Below are 24,213 nucleotides of genomic sequence, written 5' to 3' on the forward strand. Positions count from 1 at the left end.
AATTAATTGTCACTTGAAAAATATGACAGCTTGAATAGATTTTTGAAAGACAAAATTTGTTTGCTGAAGTTAATCACTATGAAGTATTGGAGCTGTTGAATGAAAGTGGTACAATTGTTGCTGCGCCAATAGAACTTTGAAGTACTGCAAAAGTTAGAGACATGGTGCAGTGGCGGGGTTGGTTAAAGAGGTAGTTCCAGCATAAATACAAAATTAGCTCAGAGATAAAGTAAGATGATTTTGGTGATATTCAGAGGACATAAAGTTTTTTTTAATGACTTGTGCCTCTGAGCACATGCTATAATTTCCAGTTTGCTGATGACCCAAAGCTCAAATGTTGCACAGTAACAAACCTTTGGAGAAGGTGAACTGACTAAAACAGGTAAATATGCCATGGACACAATGTGAGATGATGCACTGAAGTAGAAAGAAGGAAGTACGGTAGTACAGAGTGAATAATACAATTTTAAGTTGGTGCAGGATTGAGTGTCCTATCTGTATTGATATAACTCACTGAATTATAAGCTTGTTCCCAGCAGCTTGGGTTAGGGATCCTGCACAGAAGGTGTAGTGAGATGTTGGCTTTTAAAGCAGGTTCAGAGTGGCTGGGTGGAGATGCATCTCCAGCAAAGGTGGAAGGTACTCCTCCTCACTGCTAGCCTGCAGATCACCGTTGGGCAAGGTGTAGTACCTGCTTAGCACCCCCCCCCCCCACTCCCCACCCCTGATCAGGGTCCTGTGAAGCCATGGGAGTTCAAAGTTTAAAGTTCTGTAAATCTTATTATTAGACTTCATACAGCTCTGAGATTCTTTTTCCTGCAGGCAAATTTATAGAACAGTAACTGTAAACAGGATCAATGAATGACAAACTGTTGAAATGTAAATATAAATCAGTAGCATGAAATAATAAGGCAAAGAGTCCTTAAAAGTGAGACCATCAGTTGTAGGAACACCAGAAATAAAATGAGTGTAGTTATCCCCTTTTGTTCAAGAGCCTGCTGGTTAAGGGGTAGTTACTGTTCTTGAACCAGGTGGTTTGAGTCCTGACGGACTTGCACCTTCTACTTAATGGCAGCAGTGAGAAAAGAGCATGGCCTGGGTGGTGAAGATCTTTGATGATGGATGGATGGATGCAGCTGGTGCAGATCACAAGTCCTGGTTATGCGACCACTGAAACCAGGCAGACAATTTCTGACCAGTATTAATAATGTATAGAGTCACTCTCTTGTAAAAACACTGCCTAGAAGGAAGCAATGGCAAATCACTTCTGTCGAAACATTTGCCAAGGACAAGTGGAACGATCACGATTGCCTACGTTATATGGCATGGCACAAAATGAACAATGGAGTACAAAAGCAAAGTTACAGTAAGCTTTTTAAAATTACCAGCTGAAATGTTGGGCCCAATTCAGAGAAGTACAATAAAGAAATGATGCTCCGAGGGGTGATTGATAAGTTTGTGGCCTAAGGTAGAAGGCATCAATTTTAGAAAACCTAACACATTTATTTTTCAACATAGTCCCCTCCTACATTTACACATTTAGTCCAGCAGTCGTGGAGCATACAGATCTTGGATCTCCAGAAAGTGTCCACAGATGGGTGATTGATAAGTTCATGGCCTAGGGTAGAAGGAGATGAGTTATGCAGCTCGCATTATATGCCATGCAGTTTAACTCTTTGAGTGATTATGCAGAAAGTTTGGGTAGTAACTCATCTGCTTCTACCATAGGCCATGAACTTAGTAATCACCCCCGATGAGTTATTAACCTCAAACTTTCTGCATAATCACTCAAAGAGTTGAACTGCATGTGCATATAACGAGAGCTGTATAACTCATCTCCTTCTACCTTAGGCCACAAACCTATCAATCACCCCTACTGTGGACACTTTCTGGAGGTCCAAGATCTGTATGCTACAGGACCGCTGGACTAAATGTGTAAGTGTAGGAGGGGACTATGTTGAAAAATAAATGTGCTAGGTTTTCTAAAATCGACACCTTCTACCTTAGGCCACGAATTTATCAATCCCCCCCCCCCCCCCCATAAGGCTTTACAGATGAAGTAGCTTTACTAGAACTGAGAAACTTAATTTGCATTAGGCTGACTGTCTAGGGTCATTGTTTAAAGTAAAGTAAGTTGAGGGATGTTCAGAAGTGTTCAAAATCGAATAATTTTAAGGGAAGAAAGTGGAATAGTAACTTTCAAATTGAAATTAATTGAAGAGAAAACATTTGCACTACTGAGGCAAAAGTGAGATTAACTGCTCTTTCGAGCACAATGGGCCAAATGAGTTCCTCATGCTGGATTTTATGTTACATTTTTTTTTAACATCGCAGGACATTTTGGCCATTTTTCCAGAAATACTTCCTGGTGTTTGTCATAAGGATGCAAAGTGGCTAAAGCAAATCATGTGATGCTTCTGTACCAGAGCAAATTGGCTCTTGTTCTGAATCAGCAGAATTCAACATCTTTAAATCCCTGTTAAAGGTGTATTAAATTAAAATCAGTTGACATCTGGTTGTTTTTTAAAAAAAAAGTACATGCTGAATGTGTTTCCTGATGCTGCAATGAAACAGTCTTTTATATATGAGGGGTTTTATCTTGTTATGGTATTGTGTCTGAGCAGTTCTCTTCTATTTAAAGCTCTACAGCTTTTCAAATTAACACTCTCATAGTCCTGCAGAATTGTTTTTTATTAACACAAATTGGTTCTTTGGAAGAGAATGGATTTTTTGAAAATTGCATCTTCCAATCCAGTGGGGATGGTGCTGCACAGATCAGTAACAGTTTCATACCTTGCCCCTTACTGTTTATCAGTTCCTCTGTTTATCCTCGCAAACATGAGGAAATCTGCAGATGCTGGAATTTCAAGCAACGCACATAAAAAATGTTGGTGAACACAGCAGGCCAGGCAGCATCTCTAGGAAGAGGTACAGTTGACGTTTCGGGCCGAGACCCTTCGTCAGGACTAACTGAAAGAAGAGATAGTAAGAGTTTTGAAAGTGGGAGGGGGAGGGGGAGATTTGAAATGATAGGAGAAGACAGGAGGGGAGGGATGGAGCTAATAGCTGGTAAGTTGATTGGCAAAAGGAGTATGAGAGGATCATGGGATGGGAGGCCTAGGGAGAAAGAAAGGTGGAGAGGGGAAGCCCAGAGGATGGGCAAAGAGCATAGCGAGAGGGACAGAGGGAGAAACAGGAGAGAGAGAGGGGGGGCCTAATAATAGAAACATAGAAACATAGAAAATAGGTGCAGGAGTAGGCCATTCAGCCCTTTGAGCCTGCACCGCCATTTATTATGATCATGGCTGATCATCCAACTCAGAACCCTGCACCAGCCTTCCCTCCGTACCCGCTGATCCCCCTAGCCACAAGGGCCATATCTAACTCCCTCTTAAATATAGCCAATGAACCGGCCTCAACTGTTTCCTGTGGCAGAGAATTCCACAGATTCACCACTCTCTGTGTGAAGAAGTTTTTCCTAATCTCAGTCCTAAAAGGCTTCGCCTTTATCCTCAAACTGTGACCCCCTCGTTCTGGACTTCCCAACATCGGGAACAATCTTTCTGCATCTAGCCAGTCCAATCCCTTTAGGATCTTATACGTTTCAATCAGATCCCCCCTCAATCTTCTAAATTCCAACGAGTACAAGCCCAGTTCATCCAGTCTTTCTTCATATGAAAGTCCTGCCATCCCAGGAATCAATCTGGTGAACCTTCTTTGTACTCCCTCTATGGCAAGGATGTCTTTCCTCAGATTAGGGGACCAAAACTGCACACAATACTCCAGGTGTGGTCTCACCAAGGCCTTGTACAACTGCAGTAGTACCTCCCCGCTCCTGTACTCGAATCCTCTTGCTATAAATGCCAGCATACCATTTGCCTTTTTCGCCACCTGCTGTACCTGCATGCCCACTTTCAATGACTGGTGTATAATGACACCCAGGTCTCGTTGCACCTCCCCTTTTCCTAATCAGCCACCATTCAGATAATAATCTGTTTTCCTATTTTTGCCACCAAAGTGGATAACTTCACATTTATCCACATTAAATTGCATCTGCCAGGAATTTGCTCACTCACCCAACCTATCCAAGTCACCCTGCATCCTCTTAGCATCCTCCTCACAGCTAACACTGCCGCCCAGCTTCGTGTCATCTGCAAACTTGGAGATGCTGCATTTAATTCCCTCATCCAAGTCATTAATATATATTGTAAACAACTGGGGTCCCAGCACTGAGCCTTGCGGGACCCCACTAGTCACTGCCTGCCATTCTGAAAAGGTCCCGTTTATTCCCACTCTTTGCTTCCTGTCTGCTAACCAATTCTCTATCCACATCAATACCTTACCCCCAATACCGTGTGCTTTAAGTTTGCACACTAATCTCCTGTGTGGGACCTTGTCAAAAGCCTTTTGAAAATCCAAATATACCACATCCACTGGTTCTCCCTATCCACTCTACTAGTTACATCCTCAAAAAATTCTATGAGATTCGTCAGACATGATTTTCCTTTCACAAATCCATGCTGACTTTGTCCGATGATTTCACCGTTTTCCAAATGTGCTGTTATCACATCTTTGATAACTGACTCCAGCAGTTTCCCCACCACCGACGTTAGGCTAACCGGTCTATAATTCCCCGGTTTCTCTCTCCCTCCTTTTTTAAAAAGTGGGGTTACATTAGCCACCCTCCAATCCTCAGGAACTAGTCCAGAATCTAACGAGTTTTGAAAAATTATCACTAATGCATCCACTATTTCTTGGGCTACTTCCTTAAGGTTAATACAGGTTTCCCCCGCCACCCGAAGGTAGAGTGTTCCTATGAAACGGTTCGTAAGCCAGAATGTCGTAAAGCGAAGAAGCAATTACCATTAATTTATATGGGAAAAATTTGTGAGCTTTCGCAGACCCAGAAATTACCTACCAAATCATGCCAAATAACACATAAAGCCTAAAATAACAGTAACATATAGTAAAAGCAGGAATGTTATGATGAATACACAGCCTATATAAAGTAGAAATACTTTTCCACAATCATTGCTGCACTGTTCTCCGTAGCAAAAATCTCACGCAAGCGCTCTCGGCAAAAACACGGCGCAAGCGCTCTCCAGTTACCTTTAAGCTATGAAGCTGCCTATCATACCAAATAACATGTAAAAATACACAGCCTATATAAAGTAGAAATAATGTATGTACAGTGTAGTATCACTTACCGGAATTGGGAAGACAGCGCCGAGCACACTGATGATGGTGTGTTGGGCTGAGTTGTCAGAAGTTGGGGTGGTGCAGTGGTCCCCACCCTCCAGGCAGCGAACCGATACCGATCCGCGAAGCATGCAGGGGTACAGCGGTAGCCGGGACGCACCCAGCACATCTTTAAGAAAAAAAAGCCGAAACAAACAAGCTAATTAATTAGGTGCCGCTCGGCACATAAATTTTGGCCCAGATCAGACGCGACACAATCGGCACGAAGGGTTCCGGCTGGAAACGTCGACCGATCTTTTCCACGTATGCTGCCCGACCTGCTGAGTTCCTCCAGCGTGTGTGAGTGTTGCTTTGACCCCAGCATCTGCAGATTATTTTGTGTTTGCAATCGGCAATCGCCTCTGATCTGGGCCGACATTTACGTGCCGGGCGGCACCTAATTAATTAGCTTGTTTATTTTGCCTTTTTTCTTAAAGATGTGCTGGGTGCGTCTCGGCTACCGCTGCATTCTCCACGGATTGGTATCTGTCCGCGGCCGGGGGGTTGGGGTGGTGTGACACTGGGGTGTCATCTCATCGATCAGGGCAGGCAGGTCATCTTCTATGATTGCCTGCCTCGATGTTGAAGGTCAAGGTTCGTCGTCTGCTGTGGCTGATTGGAAGGCTTGCTTGACTGCTGAGCCTCACGCATTTTTAGATCATACAGTTCTTTGTAAGCACTCAAACCATCCTGCAAATATGCCCTAAACCAATGTACCCTTTCAAAATTAAAGTCGTACTTTATCATTGCAGCGAAAATCTCACGCAGTTGCTTCATGTTCAGTTCCTGGATGACTTCACTTTTGGTCCGTTCGCTACTGCATTTAGTTTTGATTGTTATCCTTTCCTCTTCCAATTGCATCAGCTCTTCATCTATCAGTTCTTGGTCATGGAATGCCAAAACCTCTTCAACATCATCTTCGTCAACTTCCACAAGCCAAACTCACTTTGTCCTTGCTTCGTTCACCACGATCGAAACGCTTAATTATGTCTAGTTTTACGCTAAATGTAACACCCTTACGAGCTCTTTCAGGCTTTTCTGATACCTTAGAACTCATCTTGCAAATGGATGCTCACAGGCACGTGTTTAAGCAATGCTGGCTAGAATGCCGTTCCGAATCCGGGGGAGGAGCGGCTGCTCGGGGCGCGCGCTGCCTTTTTTCATAACAGTGAAAACACCTTCTGTTAGCGAAAACAGGGAACTAATGTAGGTCTTTTGTAACAGTGAAGTTTCATAAAGCGAACGTTCAAAAAGCGGGGGACACCTGTAAATAGATAACGGATGGGGGACGAAGGGGAGGTGGGGCATTAACGGAAGTTAGGGAAGTCAATGTTCATTCCTCTGTTTATCCTCTTCCCTTTTGAAAAGTGTGAATCTTGCACTAATGCTTTTACATGCATTGCTTAGAAGCAGAAGAAAAAACTGTAATTAGGGGTGGATTTAATCAATGTTAGGTAGTGTAGAAGGATGTGCTTCACTAACAAATTCAAAGCAGAGCATTCAGGCACCTTGGTAGTTCAAATCACTAGCACTGTTCCAGGCCAGGCATTTAATCCTTCCAGATTGCTGAATTTGGTGAAGAGAGCACAAAGTGGGGTCTCATACTGTATTTAAATCATGTTTTGTTTTAAGTTGGTGCCCCAGCTAAAGCAGACAACAGAAAAGATATAAAGCCTGATGGGTGTAGGGTAATACAGTAACTGTTTCTGAATCTTGTGGTGTGGGACTGAAAACTTCTGTGGTGGACTTTGAGGGATGCTGCTTTCTTGTGACAGCACTCCATATGAACATACTCACTGGTGGGGAGGGTTTTGCTTGTAATGGACTGGGCTGTATCCACCACTTCTTTTACGTTCCTGGGCATTGGCATTTTCATTTCAGCCCATGATGCAACCAGTCAGGATACTCTCCACTGTACATCTAAAGAAGTTTGTCAAAGTTTCTGGTGACATTTTGAATCTGATGTAAGTAGAAAGTAGAGGTGCTGTTGTGTCTTCTTCGTGATAACACTTATGTGCTGGTCCCAGAGCAGACTCTCTAATACATTGACGCCAAGAGATTTAAAGCTACTGGCCTTCTCCACTTTCGACCCAATAATGAGGACTGGCCTATGGACCTTTGGCTTTTCAAAAGACCAGCCAATCAGCTATGAATTCCATGTTAGGAGCTTTTAATCATGCTACTGTTTAACTTGATATGTTTGACAAGGTCCCACATGTGAGATTGATCAAGATGATTCAGTCACTTGGCATTCAGGATGTGGGAGTAAATTGGGTTCAGCAGTAGCTTCATGGGAAAAGCCAAAGGGTGGTAGTAAATGGTTGCTTCTCTGTAACTGGAGACCTGTGATTAGTCGTGTGCTGCAGGGATCGATGCTGGGTCTGTTGTTGTTTGTCATCTATATCAACTACCTGGATGATTAGGTGGTAAATCAGATCACCAAGTTTGTAGATGACTCCCAAGATTGGATGCATAGTGGACAGTAAGGAGGAATCTTAAAGCTTGCAGCAGGATCTTGACCAGCAGAAAAAAATAGGCTGAAAAAATGGTGGATGAAATTTAATTCAGACATGTGTGAGATGTTGCACTTTGGGAGGACAAACCATGTTAGAACTTGCACGGTGAACAGTAGTGCACTGAGAAGTGTGGTAGAATAGCAGGATCTGGGAATACAGGCCCATAATTTCTTGTAAGTAGTGTCATAGGTAGATGGGGTCATAAAGAGAGCTATCAGCACATTGGCCTTCATAAATCAAACCTGATTCTGATATTGAGTACAGGAATTGGAATGTTATGTTGATGCTGTATAAGACATTAATATGGTCTAATTTGGAATATTGTGTGTAGTTCTGGTCAGCTCACTAAAGGAAAGATATCAATAAGTTGAAAGAGTGCAGAGAAAATTCACAAAGGTGTTGCAGGGTCTTGAGGACCTGAGTTAAAGAGAACGTTTGAACAGGTTAGAACTTGATTCCCTGGAGCGTGGGAGCATGAGGGGAAATTTGATAGAGGTATATAAAATTATGCATGCCTTAGACAGGGTGAATGCAAGCAGACTTTTTTCATTGAGGTTGGGCAAATCTGGAACTTGAGGTCATGGATTAAGAGTGAAATGTTCAAGGGGAACATAATGGGGGACTTTTCACTCAGAGGCTGGTATAAGCTGCCAGCAGAAGTAGTGGATGCAGGTTCAATTTCAATATTGATAGGAGGGGTGCAGAGGACTAGGTGCAGGTTGACAGGGTGAGGGAGAATAGGTCAGCATGGACTGGAAGGGCTGAAGGGATTGTTTCTGTGCTGTAGTACTCTGACCCTACGTTAGGCTTCCTTCTATGCTGGTGTTATTTGAGAATATAAAAGCAAGGATGTAACATTGAGACATTACAAAGTCAGAATCAGGTTTATTCTCACCGGCGTGAGACATGAAATTTGTTAACTTAGCAACAGCAGTTCAATGCAATACATAATCTATAAGAAGAAAAAATATATAATAATAAATCAATCAATTATAGTATGTGTATATTAAATAGATTAAAAAATGTGCATAAAACAGAAATACTCTATACTTTTTTTAAAAAGTGAGATAGTGTCCAAGGGTTCAATGTCCATTTGGGAATCAGGTGGCAGAGGGGAAAAGGCTGTTCCAGAATTGCTGAGTGTGTGTCTTCAGGCTTCTGTACCTCCTTCCTATTGTAACGATGAGAAGAGGGCACGTCTTGATTGGTGGGGGTCCTTAATAACGGACGCTGCCTTTCTGAGGCACCACTCCTTGAAGATGTCCTGGGTACTTTGTAGGCTAGTACCCAAGATGGAGCTGACTAGATTTATAATCCTCTGCAGCTTCTTTTGGTCCTGTGCAGTAGCCCCTCCATACCAGACAGTGATGCAGCCTGTCAGAATGCTGTCCATGGTACAACTATAAAGTCTTTGAGTATATTTGTTGACATGCCAAATCTCTTCAAACTCCTAATAAAGTATAGCCGCTGTCTTGCCTTCTTTATAACTACATTGATATGTTGGGACCAGGTTAGATCCTTCAGATACTGCTCACTCTCTCCACTTCTGATCCCTCTATGAGGATTGGTATGTGTTCTTTCATCTTACCCTTCCTGAAGTCCACAATCAGCTCTTTCGTCTTACTGACATTGAGTGCCAGGTTGTTGCTGTGGCACCATTCCACTAGTTGGCATATCTCACTCCTGAATGCCCTCTCATCAGCACCTGAGATTCTACCAACAATGGTTGTATCGTCAGCAAATTTATAGATGGTATTTGAGCTGTGCCTAGCCACACAGTTATGCAGCCATCCCACCTCTCCCGGAAGTTCCGGGAGTCTCCCGCATATTAATAGTGGCCCCCTGATGCCCGCAAATTATATACAATGTCCCGGAAATTGATTTTTATGAGAGCGAGTGTGAGAGAATGCGCGAGAGAGTGAGCGCAAGAGCAAGAAAGCAAGTGCGAGAGAGAGAACGAGAAAGCAAGCGAGAGAGAGAGAGAAAGTGAGCGCAAGGGAGAGCGACCACGTGAGAGAGAGCGCAAGAGCCAGAGCAAGAGCGTGAAAGCAAGCACGAGAGAGCAAGAGCGAGAGAGAGAGAGAGAGAGAGCAAGAGCGAGAGAGTTCCAAAAAAAGTCAGAGTGGCAGAGTGTTCCAAAAAAAGAAAATATAAGACGTACGTCACCCCAGACTACACTGAAGTGTACCCCTGCCTAATAGGGGTCAAAATAATGACAATGTTGCTCGCTGCACTGTTTGCAACAGTGACTTTTCTATTGCCCATGGTGGGTTAAGACTGTAAAAGACATGTTGAGGTGAGTTTAACAGGTGTCATTCGTTTATTAGCATAGCTAACATTATTTAAACTAGCTGACCAGCTGCTAAGGAGCTACTCTATTGCGGACATCCCACTTCTCCCGGAATTCTCCCGCAAATTGATGGTGCTACTTCCCTGAAATGAGTTTTTGCAGGGTGAGATGTCTGGTTATGTGTATATAGAGAGTAGAGCAGTGGGCTAAGCACACTCCCCTGAGGTGCGTCAGTGTTAATTGTCAGCAGGGAGGATATGTTATTACGATCTGCACAGATTGTGTCTTCTGGTTAGGAAGTTGAGGATCTAATTGCAGAGGGAGGTACAGAGGCCCAGGTCCTGCAACTTCTCAATCAGGATTGTGGGAATGATGGTATTAAATGCTGAGCTATAGTCGATGAACGGCATCCTGACACAGGTGTTTGTGTTGTCCAGGTGGTGTAAAACCATGTGGAGATATGTGGAATAAGTGAGGCCTCACTTACAGTATCATGAATAGTTTTGGGTCCCTTATCTTAGAAATGATATGCTGAAACTGGAGTGGGTTGAAAGGTGGTTCACGAAAATGATTCCGGGATTGAAAGGCTTGTCGTATGAAGAGAGTTTGATGGCCCTGGGCCTGTATTCACTGGAAGGAGGACCGGGTCGAAACAACAGAGACTTTTGGAGAAGAGGAGTTCGGTGGGTAATACCGTTCCGGCTGACCGGAAGTGCACTGAGAGCGGTAAGCGTAAAGGAGTTGGGTGCTTACTGTTCTGGCTAACAACGGATGGTGCAATCCGGGGTATATTATGATCGAGGAACGTGTTTGCAGACTGGATATTGAACTTTTTACTGTGGGACTTCGGCCACATTCCACCGTGATACAACACTCGGCGGCACGGGAGGTCGTTCCTGCCTGTGGCCATCGAACGTGCAGCTCCTCCCGTGGAGGGTCAGACACCCTGAGCCAATAGACTGGTCCTGGGCTTATTTTCCATCTGACATAGTTTGCATTTTGGTGTTTGATTGTTGGAGTTTTTTGTATTGCTACATTTACGCTCTATTCTTGGTTGGTGCGGCTGTAACGAAACTAAATTTCCCTCAGGATTAATAAAGTATATCTATCTATCTATCTAATTGAGAAAAATGAGGGGTGACCTAATTGAAACCTATTGAATGGTAAAAGACCTTGATAGAGTGGAGGTGGAGAGGATATTTCCTATGGTGGGAGTGTCTAAGACCAGAGGACAAAGCCTCAGAATAGAGAGGTGTTGTTTTAGAATGGAGATGAGGAGGAATTTCTTTAGCCAGGGAGTAGTGAATCTGTGGAATTTGTTGCCACAGGCAGCTGAGGAGGTCATGTCTATATGTATATTTAAGGTAGAGATTGATAGATTCCTGATTGGTCAGGGCATGAAGGGATATATGGAGAAGGCAAGAGATTGGGGCTGAGAGAAAAAATGGATCAGCCATGATGAAATGGTGGAGCAGACTTGATGGGCCAAATGGACTCATTCTACTCCTATAACTTACGTTCTTATCCAAATTAATAGAGTTTGGGATGGTTGTTCTTTCTGTGAATAAATATTTATAATGTTTAAAATGTAGACTGAATAGATCATTGGGCTTTAGATTGATCAAATGAAATTTGTTATTGATCTAATTATGATACAGTAATCCAATTTATTCAATTTTTGCCTTCATTTTATTGTATTACACTCCGAACAATCTGGTCTCAAAACAATCTCAGTTAAATAATTGCAAAATCAGATGACTGCTACATTTTATTCTATTTGTTATCATACTTTTCCACTAATGAAGTCAACATATATATCTTTGAGCAGATTGGACACTTGGACAATAATTTATATATTTGGAATAGAAAGAAATATTAATGTGCATATTTGTATTTATATTTGTGTTTTTTTTTGCAGTTCGGTTTTAGAAATGTCACCTTGGACTTGGATGTTGTGTGCATTTGGAGTCTTGAGCACATATTTGAAGTGTGGGATTGAAGGATATGATAAATTTAACAGTGCCACAAAGCTGCTCCACTTAGCCGTAGATAACACCACTGGGCGAGTGTACCTTGGGGCAGTGAATTTCCTCTATCAATTGAAGCCCGAACTCGAACAGGAAGAGGAATTGAAAACTGGTCCAAAAGATGATGATCCAACTTGCGTCCCACCAATTGAAGATAAATGCAAAACTGCAGTAAAGACTGATAATTACAATAAACTTCTTTTAATAGACAAGACCAACAACAGCCTTGTAATATGTGGAAGTATATACAGAGGGATTTGCTCACTGTGGCATTTGAATAACATCAGTAAAGTCATTTATGAAAATGTGAACGGGGGAGAAGTTACATTTGTTGCAAGTAATGACTCAACTGTGGGACTTATAGCCTTCATGGATGAAGCTGATAATAAATCCAAGGTGATTTTTGTAGGAAAGACTCAAGCAACATATTCAAGTGCAATAATTAGCACCAGAACGCTTTCTCCTATAAATACGTTAGTTTTTTTTGAACTTGTTCAAGATACTTCGACTGTGAAACCAGACTCACATTTACAGTATCGACATGACTTCAGATTTTCTTTTAAACATGAAAAGTTTGTTTATTTCATTTTTTCTCGAACAAATGGATTGCAGCATGAACCGAAAACCTACATATCACGTATTTGCCTTTCTGATACCTACTACTATTCTTACATTGAGATGGTCCTGGAGTGTGGAGAATTTATTCTTGTGCAGTCTGCCTACATCACAAGTCCTGGAAAAGATCTCGCTGAACACATGAATGAAACAGGAGACTATGGGACTTTGACTGAACAGGATAAAATCCTCTTTGCTGTGTTTAATAGAGGTAACCAAAAAACAGCCTCCCAAAAAAGTTCCGCATTCTGCATGTTTTCCTTGAGACAGATAAATGAAAAACTTGAAGAATTTAGAGAAATCTGCTATAGTCACCAAGGAAAGCAAGATGAAGAGAACATCATTTATAACCCTTACAAATCTGATCAGGCAAACAATTGTCCAGGAGAGATGACCAAGGTAACTGGAACTCAAAATTCACTTACTTGGTGTTTTTTTTATTTAAAACTTTTTCACGATGTTTCATAGCATGTTGTGTACTGAAATACTTTATTTTTTAAAATTTATAGTTGGTAAATAGGGGTCATTCTCAAGTTGGTCATTACAGCTGAGTGGTGCAGCTAATAGAGCTACAACATTGGGCTCTCTGCTATGTGGTCTTTGCACCTTTTCCTCTGTGCTTTCCCACGTGCTCCTGTTTCTTTCCACTTTCCAAAGATGCTGGCCTGATAACTTAATTGGCCATTGTTCAAGGCAACTAGTACGTATGCGAGTGGTAAAATCTGGAGGAGTTGATGACTGTCTGAAGTCCTGAAACCCACGTTGTCCAATGTGGACATCCTGGTCTCAAGATCTACCTCTATGCTATGCACTGGGAAAATAATTACTTATAAAGTAATGAAACTTAACAACATAGAATAATCATATGTAGAAAAGAGTGACCCTGGCTAGTGGACTGCTATATCACTCAGTCTGTGACTACCTGATAGGAACAGCTCTCTTTACAAATCCTTTAGTGTCAGTATCTAATAAACAATTTCCTTTTAAAACCTGAATTGAATTTATTATTAGCTATTCACTAGGCCAATTGCTGGGAGTAGAAAGTTGTTCCGTCATTCAAAACCGACATTGGATCTATATTCTTTGGAGCTTGGAAGAATGAAGGGAAATCTGTGAAATCCTAAAGGGGCAATGCAGGGCAGATATTGAGGCATTTCCACAAGGGGTAGCCTCGATCATTGGGGTATACAGTAGCTACAAAATCAAGTTTTGGTTATTTAAAACAAAGGTCCATAGAATTTTCTTCTTGTTAAGTATGGTGATCCTTTGCGCTTGAGGGACGGTTTAAAAAAGAAGTAGATAAGTTTTTGAATGATCAGGAACTGAGAGCCATGGGGAAGAGAAGCAAGGACTGAGGCCTGCGGCAGATCTAGCATGATTGTATTGGATGGCTGTATGAGTTGGAGGGGACAGATGGCTTACTCATGTTTCTGTTTTCTTGTGTTGATACGCTCTATTAGATCATAAGATATAGAAATAGAATTAGGCCATTCGGCCCATTGAGCCTGTTCCGCCATTTCATCATGGCTGATCCATTTCCCTCTCAGCCCCAATCTCCTATCTTCTCCCCATATCCCTTCATGCCCTGACCAATCAGGAACTTCTGCCTTAAATATACCCAATGACTTGGCCTGTGACAGCGAATCCCACAGATTCACCACTCTTACTTTGAGAAGTATTTATATCTCTGTTATCTTGTTTTCAAGAAATGTTACACCCCAACTCCATCCTTCCACCCTTCCTAATGCATATTTATAAATCCACGGCCAGAAATATTTTATATTCTACATGAAATAATTTCACGTCATTAATGTCCATTAATAAGAAATATCCACAGCTTTTCTGAAGCAATTTAATTTGAGACCCAGTCACGTACATCACCCACTTAGAAAGACTTGTTCTGCAAAGTAACCCTGAGGACATCAGACGCGCTTATTTACATTGAACAGTGTGCTACACACACCTTGATGCCTTGTAACTAAAGCCTCGTGAAGAGTGTGAATGGATTGTATTGATGTAGGCCTTACCTGGAGGTTTTGTGGTCTGCATTTGGTGATAGTTAGCAAATACCATACTTTTGTTATTGGCTGCTGTCTGAGGCAGGTGGGTTTTCTTTATGTTTTGTTTGGAGCTCCCCATCAGATTTGTGCCAGTTCTAACTGCATGTTCTATCACTTGCCCTGCCCTTCCCAAGGCACTTGTTTTCATCCAGTGGAATATAGCCATGACCCTCGCAGCCTGAATGCGCCTTTCCGATGCTGAAGAGCTCTGGGCCCACAAGACTAATATTTTCGGTAGACAGTATCTGTATGAAGATCTCATATAATTCAAATTGTTAATTGTGAAATTCCTGGGCTTCATGCACCTTCTAAGCTACATTCTGAGATAAAGCTATCAGAAAGTAATGACACTTGATGAAAGAGTAATATTACCAAATTAACATTAAATGTTTTTAATTTTTATACTTGCAAAGTTTTTTTTATGTGGCTGTCGTTGACTCTGTTCCACTGCTAGTTATTATATCAGGATGTACAGTCTGGTTTCATATGTCTACTTGTTCTCTATTCTACAGTATTATATCTATTAATATCATTAATGAATTTATTGTGTGTCATTTGCAAAAGGGACTTTGCCTGATCAAGGAGGAGAATAAGCATAAAAAACAGAGTTCAGAATCTCCGGTAGAATTATGCATGAGGTCATTGGGGACATTTATGAAACTAGACATTATAAAGGCATGGAGAGAGGAATTTTGCTCTTTTCTGAAAAACTATAAGACCATAAGACATAGAAGCAGAATTAGGCCATCTGGCCCATCGCGTCTGCTCCACCATTCTAACATGTTGCGTTATTATCTCCCTCAACCCCCATCTCTTGCCTTCTCTCAGCAACCTTTGATGCCTTAACCAATTAAGAACCTGTCAACCTGTCAACCTCCACTTTAAATATACTCTGTACAGCCATCCGTGTTGATGAATTCCACAGACTCCCCACCTACTGGCTAAAGAAATTCTTCGTCATCTCTCAAGCAAGAGAAAATCTACAGATGCTGGAAATCTGAGCACCACACGCAAAATGCTGGAGGAACGCAGCAGGCTAGGCAGCATCTATGGAAAAGAATGCTGTTGATGTTTCGGGCTGTGAAACCATTGGGCAGGACTGCTTGGCCTGCTGAGTTCCTCCAGCATTTTGTGTGTGTTCCTCCTCAGCTTTGTTGTAAAGAGATGTCCTTGTATTCTGAGGCTGTGCCCTCTGGTCCTAGACTCTCCCACTGCAGAAAACATCCTCTCCATTTCCACTCTTTGAGTATTCAATAGGTCTTAGTGAGATCTCCCTGAAAGAAAAACATTGAATTATATTTGAAAGATGTAAGTTAATTTAAAGAAAAGGGGAGAGCTTATTTGGTATTAATTGGTTTATTTGAAAGAAAGAGAGAAAATCAATTGTGTTGCTGCGTTGTTCTGTTCTCTTGAATCCCTTTCCTGCCTTTGCCCTCCAAGTCTTTTGTCACCGATTTTATTGTGCATGCACCTTCAAAAACACTGTTGCAAAGCAGCTGCTTTAGATAAACAACTCAATTGCATGCAAGATGCAAGTCAGAATTCCCTGCGTTCATGGGGTCGGTTGTAAGAATCTGATGTATGGCTAATTTATTTTTGCAGCTTACACAATGAAGAAAAATAATATTCAAATGTGCATTTAATATACTCCTAGGCAAAAATAAATGGAACTCTTTAAATTAAAGATAGCACTTGAGATATTTGATATTGATATTGTAATTGCTTTGCGAAATCAGCATCTTTAAGGGTTATGACAGTTTGACATGTCTGAATGCTATTCAGTGATGAACCTGCAAGGTAATATGAGGGCACAATCAAGAGAGAATCTGCAGATGCTGGAAGTCCAAGCAACAAACACAAAATGCTGGAGGAACTCAGCAGGCCAGGCAGCATCTATGGGCGGGGTGTGGGGGGTGGAGAAAAAAGTACGGTTGAAATTTCCAGCTGAGACTAGTAGTCCTATCAAAGGGTCTCAGCTCGAAATGTCGACTACTTTTTCCTAAAGATGCTGCCTGACCTGCTTAGCTCTCCCAGCATTTTGTGTGTGTTGCCAGGTAATATAAAGTCTCTGTTTGCAGCTTGGAATTAAATAATGCCTTGGCCTTTATTGCAAAGAAATTGGACTGCAACGAGAAGCAAACCCTGCTGTTGTTTTACGTGGCTGTTATGAGCTCAAATGTGGAGGGCAAGGTGCTGTCTGAGCCCAAAGGACAAAGTATTTCTGATGAAGGTAATGCAGGGTAGATTCACTGATATGATTCTTGGAGTGATATGTATGGCTAGGATTGGCTCTCACTAAAGATTAGAAGAGGTGATCTCAACAAAACATCAAACTCTGAGCGAGGCTGCTGGCTAGAGATGTTAAAAGCAAGTCTCAGGATACTAAGTCAGGTTCTTTGAGATGAAGGGGATCTTATTTATGAATGGTTTGTAACCCATAAGAATTTATCCTAGAGGATGCTCGGTCACTGAGTATATCCAAGACTCAGAATAGTTGTTGGATGCTGAAAGATACTTACTGTATGGGGATCAGGCAAGAAGGTGGATCATGGAATGGATCAGCCCCGATCTTTTTGAATGAAGGAGTTGGCTTAAGGGACCACATGATCTATTGCTCCCTCTATTTTTAATATTCGTGTTACGTGGACTATGGTATGTGCAACCTCTGGCTGCTGAGTTCTCTGGATGACCTGAGGTGTGTTGGGTTAGAATGGTGAAAGGAGATTAACATTTGGTATGACAGTCTGTTCAGGCTAATCAATTTCATCAATAAAGCTTTAGCTGTAATCATTCAGCTCCATCAAAGCATCCATCTTTTTCCAAAGATTCCAGAATTTATGATGTATTCATTTTGCTCCATATATTCATCACTTCTTCCTAGGAACTTGGGCACCTGTTCTACATTCGCCCTTTGATCCTTGGATCTGGGATATTTCAGATCTTAAGACAGTGTTACAGAATAAACTTGTCTCTTGTCAACCATCTCTTCCTGTGCTCAGGGAAGTATGAATCTCTGAATTCTTTCCTCAACTAAATTAGGATTCTCATTCTCAATTGAGGGGAAAAACCCACAACGAAGAAGTAAATGGCAGAAGGGTGACAAAGAAAGGTTCACCAAATTGTACAGCAGGAAGATTGTCAGATCATATACTTTGGATGCAAAAATGCCAAACAGCAAGACAAGCAGTAAGACTGAGTCAAGAGAATTTTGTTCTCCACATACATTATAAACCAGCTGATCAAAAAAAAACTGCATGTTGATTTGAGTGATATTACTGTTTTGAGATCACTTTAACCAGTGCAAAGCAAATTTATACTACAGTATAGATTGGAAGCATCAGGTAAATGCAATTAAGTTAATGGAACTGGCTTGCAGCTGCAAGACCTACTTCTGTTCCTCTGTTCAGAAATTGTCATCATAGTTAGAGTATTGAAGTTGTACTTCTGGAACCCTTTGCAAAGTCCTTACAAATCCATAAAATACTGAGTGTTCAGCCAACTTTGAATGTGGTATGCTGGATTGGAAAATGTTCAGCAATATTTCATCATGATGGATGAAGAATTTTGGCTTTGATTGAAGGTGCTGAATTGATTTATTTCCTGAGTGTTCATAATTAAGATCTGCTCTCACTAAGCTGGTTACATAAAAAGAATTAGCAAAGTGGAGGCAGACCCTTCCCGTTTTGGTGCTGAAATCCGGAACATTAGGCAGAAATGTCATGAGATATTGTTACAGTGATATTGTAACTTTTAGGCTGTACTGCTCAGCTTGATCCAAGTTATGGGATCAGATGGTTTATTTAAATAAGAAGTGAGTCTACGCTTGTTCGGGCAGTATTATCCCATTCCAGCCACATGTGTGGAGAAAATAGATCTGTTTTTATGCACTGAACTCCAGTGCTGTGTTTTCCAGTGGCACTTTTTTCTTAACACTGAGGTTAAGGGTGAAAGGTGAAATATTTAAGAGGAGCTTGAGATGGGGCTGCTTCAATCCAGAGTGTGGAACGAGCTGCTCGCAGAAGTGGTGGATGTGGATTCGATTGTAATGTTTAAGAGAATTTAGATAAGTACATGGATGGGAAAGGGATGAAGGTCTATGCTCCAGGTACAGGTCGATAGGTTTGGTGCAGACCAGATGTGCTGAATGGCTTGTTTCTGTGCAGTGGTGCTCTTTGAATCTATGACATATTTGCTGGAATGGGGCAAATGTCAAAAACGGATAATATGGACATGGCCAAATATTTGGGGACATCAGGCATCAGAAGAAAGACTGAGAAATGGTATTGAAAGTGAAATTACAATACTACAGTGGTTCATTAAAGGTTAGAGCATTGGTTAGATATCTGTTGCTATTTTGACTTTAGGCATCAGAACATCATTGATACACTTGGGCCAAATGTAAGCATCTATTTTGAAGTATGCTCTCACCGAAAGCTGAGTGTTTAGTGTGATGTTCCCTAACTTCTGCTCCACAGAGATGGCTCTAATTGGTTAGTTACAGTTCACAAAATTCAAACACTTTGTGACCTAGAAAGATATTTGTTACTCCGTGCCGTCCAAGTTGCAATGCTTTTTCCAGAAGCCAGCTAAAATAAATAGAAAATAATTTTATGGGTTTTTTATGACTGATATGAAAGAATATTTCTACTTATTCACCTTCATTTATGAAAATTAGACTTAACTTTTATTCTGTTGTTTATTGTTGCACCAGAATCAAGCAGTGGAATATCCTTGCAGCGGTGAACATCTCCCATATCCCATCGCAAGTAGCAAGGGTATTTCCGCTAAACCACAGATAGAATGTGAGACCAATTTATCAGCGATAGCTGTGACTGTGGAGAATAGCAAAACAATTGTCTTTTTGGGCAGCATAGATGGAAAAATTCACAAGGTAAGATTTATGATGAAACTTTCTTTCGTTCAATCAAGAAAAAATGATACATGTGTTGTATAATTTGGACTACTGGTTTGTAAGCTTAAAATGAAAGTAGAAACGGTTCTTTACATTTCAAGTAAAGTTTGGCTAGGGCATGGTTAGTTTCAGTTTTATCTGATGGAAAAAGATTAAGATAATTTGTAAATATACCACTTTCCTCAAGGATTAATTGTCAATAATACACACTAACTAGGAAAGTTATATCTAAGTCAGGAATCTTAGAGCTTGTGGTGTAGAAAAGAAAGAGTATTGATTTCTGGAGTATGAACCTGAACCTGATTGTGGTTAGGTCAAACACACAACACTGCTTGGAGAACTAGCAACACACATCAAAGTTGCTGGTGAATGCAGCAGGCCAGGCAGCATCTCTAGGAAGATGTACAGTCGAGGTTTTGGGCCGAGACCCTTCGTCAGAGACTGGCCTGTAATGAACAGATATAGAGAAGCATGCATGTGTGATGTTTAATTCATGGTTGACATATGCAAGGATCTTCAAGGTGAGGAGCATATGAAACTGCTTGGTATTGACAACATTCCACAGAAGCCCTGTGAGAAAGTGTTAGACCTCCTATAAAAGAAAATTAAAGCAAAGCAAAGAAATTTTATTTATCTAAATGTCCCTGGTAAACTCAACATAAAATGTCCATCTTTAATTAGTTTGGAGAAGCTGCTGTTAAGTAAGAATTTTGTGAGTAGAGAGGAGTGAGTGATTGCCTTTGCAATTCAGCATAGTGCGTGGTCTGGAGGGGAATTAGCAGATGCTGGTGTTTCTTTTTACCTGTTACCTTTATGTCTTTTTGAGCAGTAAGGGCCAAAGGTCTGGGATTTATAGTTGAAGATGCCTTTGCACATCTGTTACATTACATTTTGTAAGCAGTATGTCCAGCAGTCAGAGAATACATATGGTGAGGGTTGAGAGGGAACACTAGGGCAGGAGTTGTGGATAACTGTCAGTCAGTCTTGTTACTTTTCTCTGAATTGAGCTGAGACTCGAATAACATTGGAGCTGATTCACCCAGGTCACTGAAGGGCATTCCATCACACCTTTGACACATATGGCTATTGAAAAGGCTTTGAGGTTTGGAGATAACCCGCTTGCCGCAGAAGAACTGGTGACCTGCTCTTGTAGCCTCCAGGATCATGCAGAAAATAAGAATTCATTTGTGTTTTTTAGGCAATATAGGAGAAGATCATAAGCCAAGAGTCAGGAAGAGACTTCTCATTTTTTTACTTTAAAAAGCGGGGGAGTTTATTACACTCTCCCCTGTAAGAGTGGCTGATAACTATAAATCATCTAGTTTTAATATTTCTACTCACTTAAGTCTGAATTTTGATAAGGTTTTGCCTAATGCAGACCTGGACTGCTTCATCACCTGAAGATGTACAAATCAAAAAGCATTGATAAAGTAAATGCTCTTTTGCATATATATTGGAACTCCAAGTGATTTTTTTAAATTAAAGGACTGGCAATGAATTCAAAGAAATGCCCTTGTTCTAAAAACATGGCAAAGACCGTTGTTTAAACTATATATCGGCCTCTCTACATGCTCTATACAAGTGACTGAATGGTAAAAGTGAAATTATTAACCAGTTCAAAACAATTTGGGAAACAAAGCAACTTTCTCTCTGGTAGACTGACTTTTGAAAATGGCTTTAAGCCACAGATGTTTCGTTTTAATTCAGACCTCAAAGTTAAAACAAGGCTCATAAAAATGTGTTGAAAAGAACAAAGTCCAAAATAAACAGAACTCAGCTCAACCAAATGGAGAATGAAAAGTGATGCAGAAAGTGGGTTTCATTTCTTACCATCACCAGACCCGATAATAGTTGTCAAAAACCCAAGTCGTGGTGACAGCTCCATAGTGCATACCAGGCTACTCTACAGTGAACGAAACCTCTGGTATTTCAGTCAGTTTTCTTGATTGACAATGAACAAATTCCTGAGCCAGTCCTACAACTACAGTTTCAGTAAGGAAGGATGACATTTGCATCACTCTTAACAAATATGGTAGAGGGCAGTCTTTTTCAGTAACCTTATTTGCATAGATTATAATGTTGACAGTTTGAGTAAAAACCCTTTACTTAAGAATGTTTTCAGGGATGAGATGCTTCAAAATCAGTGTTCTTTACATTCTTGCATAAGATTGTTCTGACCTGGGTGTAATTGCATGATGAGGAACAGAATGTGTTTGGTTTTAAGGTAGGTTTATATTAAATGGCTTTGAACTACTCTTGACAGTTGATGCTCTGTGTCAGAGATGCTGGCAATCAGAAGAAAACATTTTAGTGATTGCCATAGAAAAGTGACAAGGAGGGAAAAGATGAAAGTACATTTGGTTGTAACAGTTCGGTATAGAACAGAACTACACAGGAATCAGCCATTCAATACACAGTGTTGCATTGAACTAATTAAAAAGTTAATTAAAAGCCTAAGTAGACTAATATTTCTGCCTACACATAGTCAATATCTCTCTATTCTCTGCACATTCATTTACCCATTCTACTGCCCTCGTAGTGCGTGTGTACAGAATTTATTAGCACATTCTCAAAAATTACCTGAGCTGTAAGCTTTCTTCAAGGTTCATTAGAAAGATAAGTAAAACATAATAAATTCTATACAGAAAGATTGCACACCTGAATATACTAATACAGGTTGAGCACCCCTTATCCAAATTCCAAAATCCAAAAACCTCTGAAATCCAAAGTTTTTTGAGCCCTGACATGATGTCACAAATGGAAAATGCCACAAGACGCTGGGAGGATTTCCAGGCAGCGTGCAAGTCGCTGTGCGCCACAGTGGTTTTGCAATTTGACCTCACATATGTAATGAACAGAACTGATTGGAAAAAATAGAAAACCACTGCAGAAAGCGAAAAGTGAAGATCTCCATTTTGTATTGAAAGAGTATTGGAATCAGTGTCGGAATGAACATTTGCCGCTTTACGGTATGCTGATCATGAAACAATCAAAGATCTATCACAACAAACTGAAATTGAAAGTACAGTTATATATATTCAGCAGGCTAGTTGCAGTAATTTTAAGAGAAGGCACAGAATTAAATTTTTAAAGATTTGTCACGATAAAGCGTCTGCTGATCACAAAGCAGCAGAGAAATTCATTGATTAGTTTGCCAAGATCATCGCTGATGAAAATCTGACACACTGAATGGCTGCATTAGTACATACGTGTGATGAATCAAGTGTAAAACAGTCTCCTTACGGGTAAACTCAGAGTTGGAAATTAAGGCGGTCCCAAGCTGTTTCATTATATATTCCAAAATCCAAAAAACTCCATAGTCTGAAACACGTCTGGCCCCAAGCATTTTAGATTATTGATTATTCTCATAATGAGTGTTAACCAGGGTAGCACACACATGCAACATTCCATAACAATCAGTGTAGACCAGAGTGAACTTGTAGCACAAAATTGCTTACTACTGATAAATGATAAGCATAATACTTCCTTCAAAGTACATCTACTAAATATTTACCAATATTAATAAAACTTAAAAATCAGATAAAATGTTGCTGGTGAAGTACAGCGACGACTTACTGGCAGCAAACAAAACTACTAACTATTTTCATTACTCACATTTTTTCTCAAAACCAACCACTGCCATCAGTAGCCTGTATCTTCCCTTTCGGAGTTGAACCACCTGTGGGACCTGGCATTTTTGCGGTGTGAACTGAAATCTCCATGGTGCAGGATAGTTGCGGTGTGGTGTGTATGGGTCGAACCGAAGCAGTGGAACCTGAGCCCGAAAGCAGGAAACAAGCCAATGTTTGGCCATTGCAGGAGCGGACTTGGAGGCGATTTGAAGCAGCAGAGCTGTGGCGGCAGGGCCTGAAGGCTGATTTATACTTCTGCGTCAACTCGATGCCGTACATACAGCTTGGCCGCAATCCCTACGCAGAGCCTACACGGATCCCTATGCCGTAGCCTGACACGCACCTCTCCCAAAATGTAACTGTGCGTCGCGGCAACGCAGACCGCAACAGCTATGATTGGTCCGCTTGGTAGCATCGCATTTCCTCCTACACTGCAATAGCTTCCCATTGGGCGACTGAAGGGCAGGGAAGGAACTCTGGTTGCAATGGTTTCCATAAAGCTTCACAGACCTCTGAAATTATGGAGGACACATTTCGCTTTTACGAAAAAAGACGCTTGCTTCTTGTTTACCCCGAGAAAGACTACCATGACCATGAAGCCTTGCGCGGACAGGTGTGTGCGCATGCGTGACATGCCCGAATTGCAGAGCGATGCAGGCCCAAGTTTAAATACTCACAACGCGCGTCAGTCACTTGCATAGGTTACAGCATTGAGTTGACGCAGAAGTATAAATCAGGCTTGAGCCCAAGAGTACCTGGCCGGATTCCTGAGGGCATATCGAAATGGCAGGGCCTGACCCAAGACCAAGAGCGAGCAATGACCGGCCGTTTGGCTGATTTGAGCACTGGACCAGATCGAAAAGCTCAGGGTTTTAAGGCCAGAGGAGAGGATGGGCTGTAATTTACTCGTCTCTGCGCTGAAC

The 24,213-nt window shown here is 41.3% G+C and overlaps 1 protein-coding gene across 5 annotated transcripts in view; it reads left to right on the forward strand.

Moving 5' to 3' along the window:
* LOC140187008 (plexin-B2-like) overlaps nt 1-24,213 on the forward strand; it is a 254,710-nt gene that overhangs the window by 137,255 nt on the left and 93,242 nt on the right. For all 5 annotated transcript variants that reach the window (XM_072241869.1, XM_072241873.1, XM_072241870.1 and 2 more), the window contains 2 exons: nt 11,963-13,085; nt 19,458-19,637. In XM_072241869.1, the coding sequence (XP_072097970.1) occupies nt 11,976-13,085; nt 19,458-19,637 (1,290 nt within the window). In that variant the 5' untranslated portion in view covers nt 11,963-11,975. The remainder of the gene's footprint in view (nt 1-11,962; nt 13,086-19,457; nt 19,638-24,213) is intronic.

Source organism: Mobula birostris, chromosome 23 (genome assembly GCF_030028105.1).
Source record: "Mobula birostris isolate sMobBir1 chromosome 23, sMobBir1.hap1, whole genome shotgun sequence".
Taxonomy (NCBI): Eukaryota; Metazoa; Chordata; class Chondrichthyes; order Myliobatiformes; family Myliobatidae; genus Mobula; species Mobula birostris.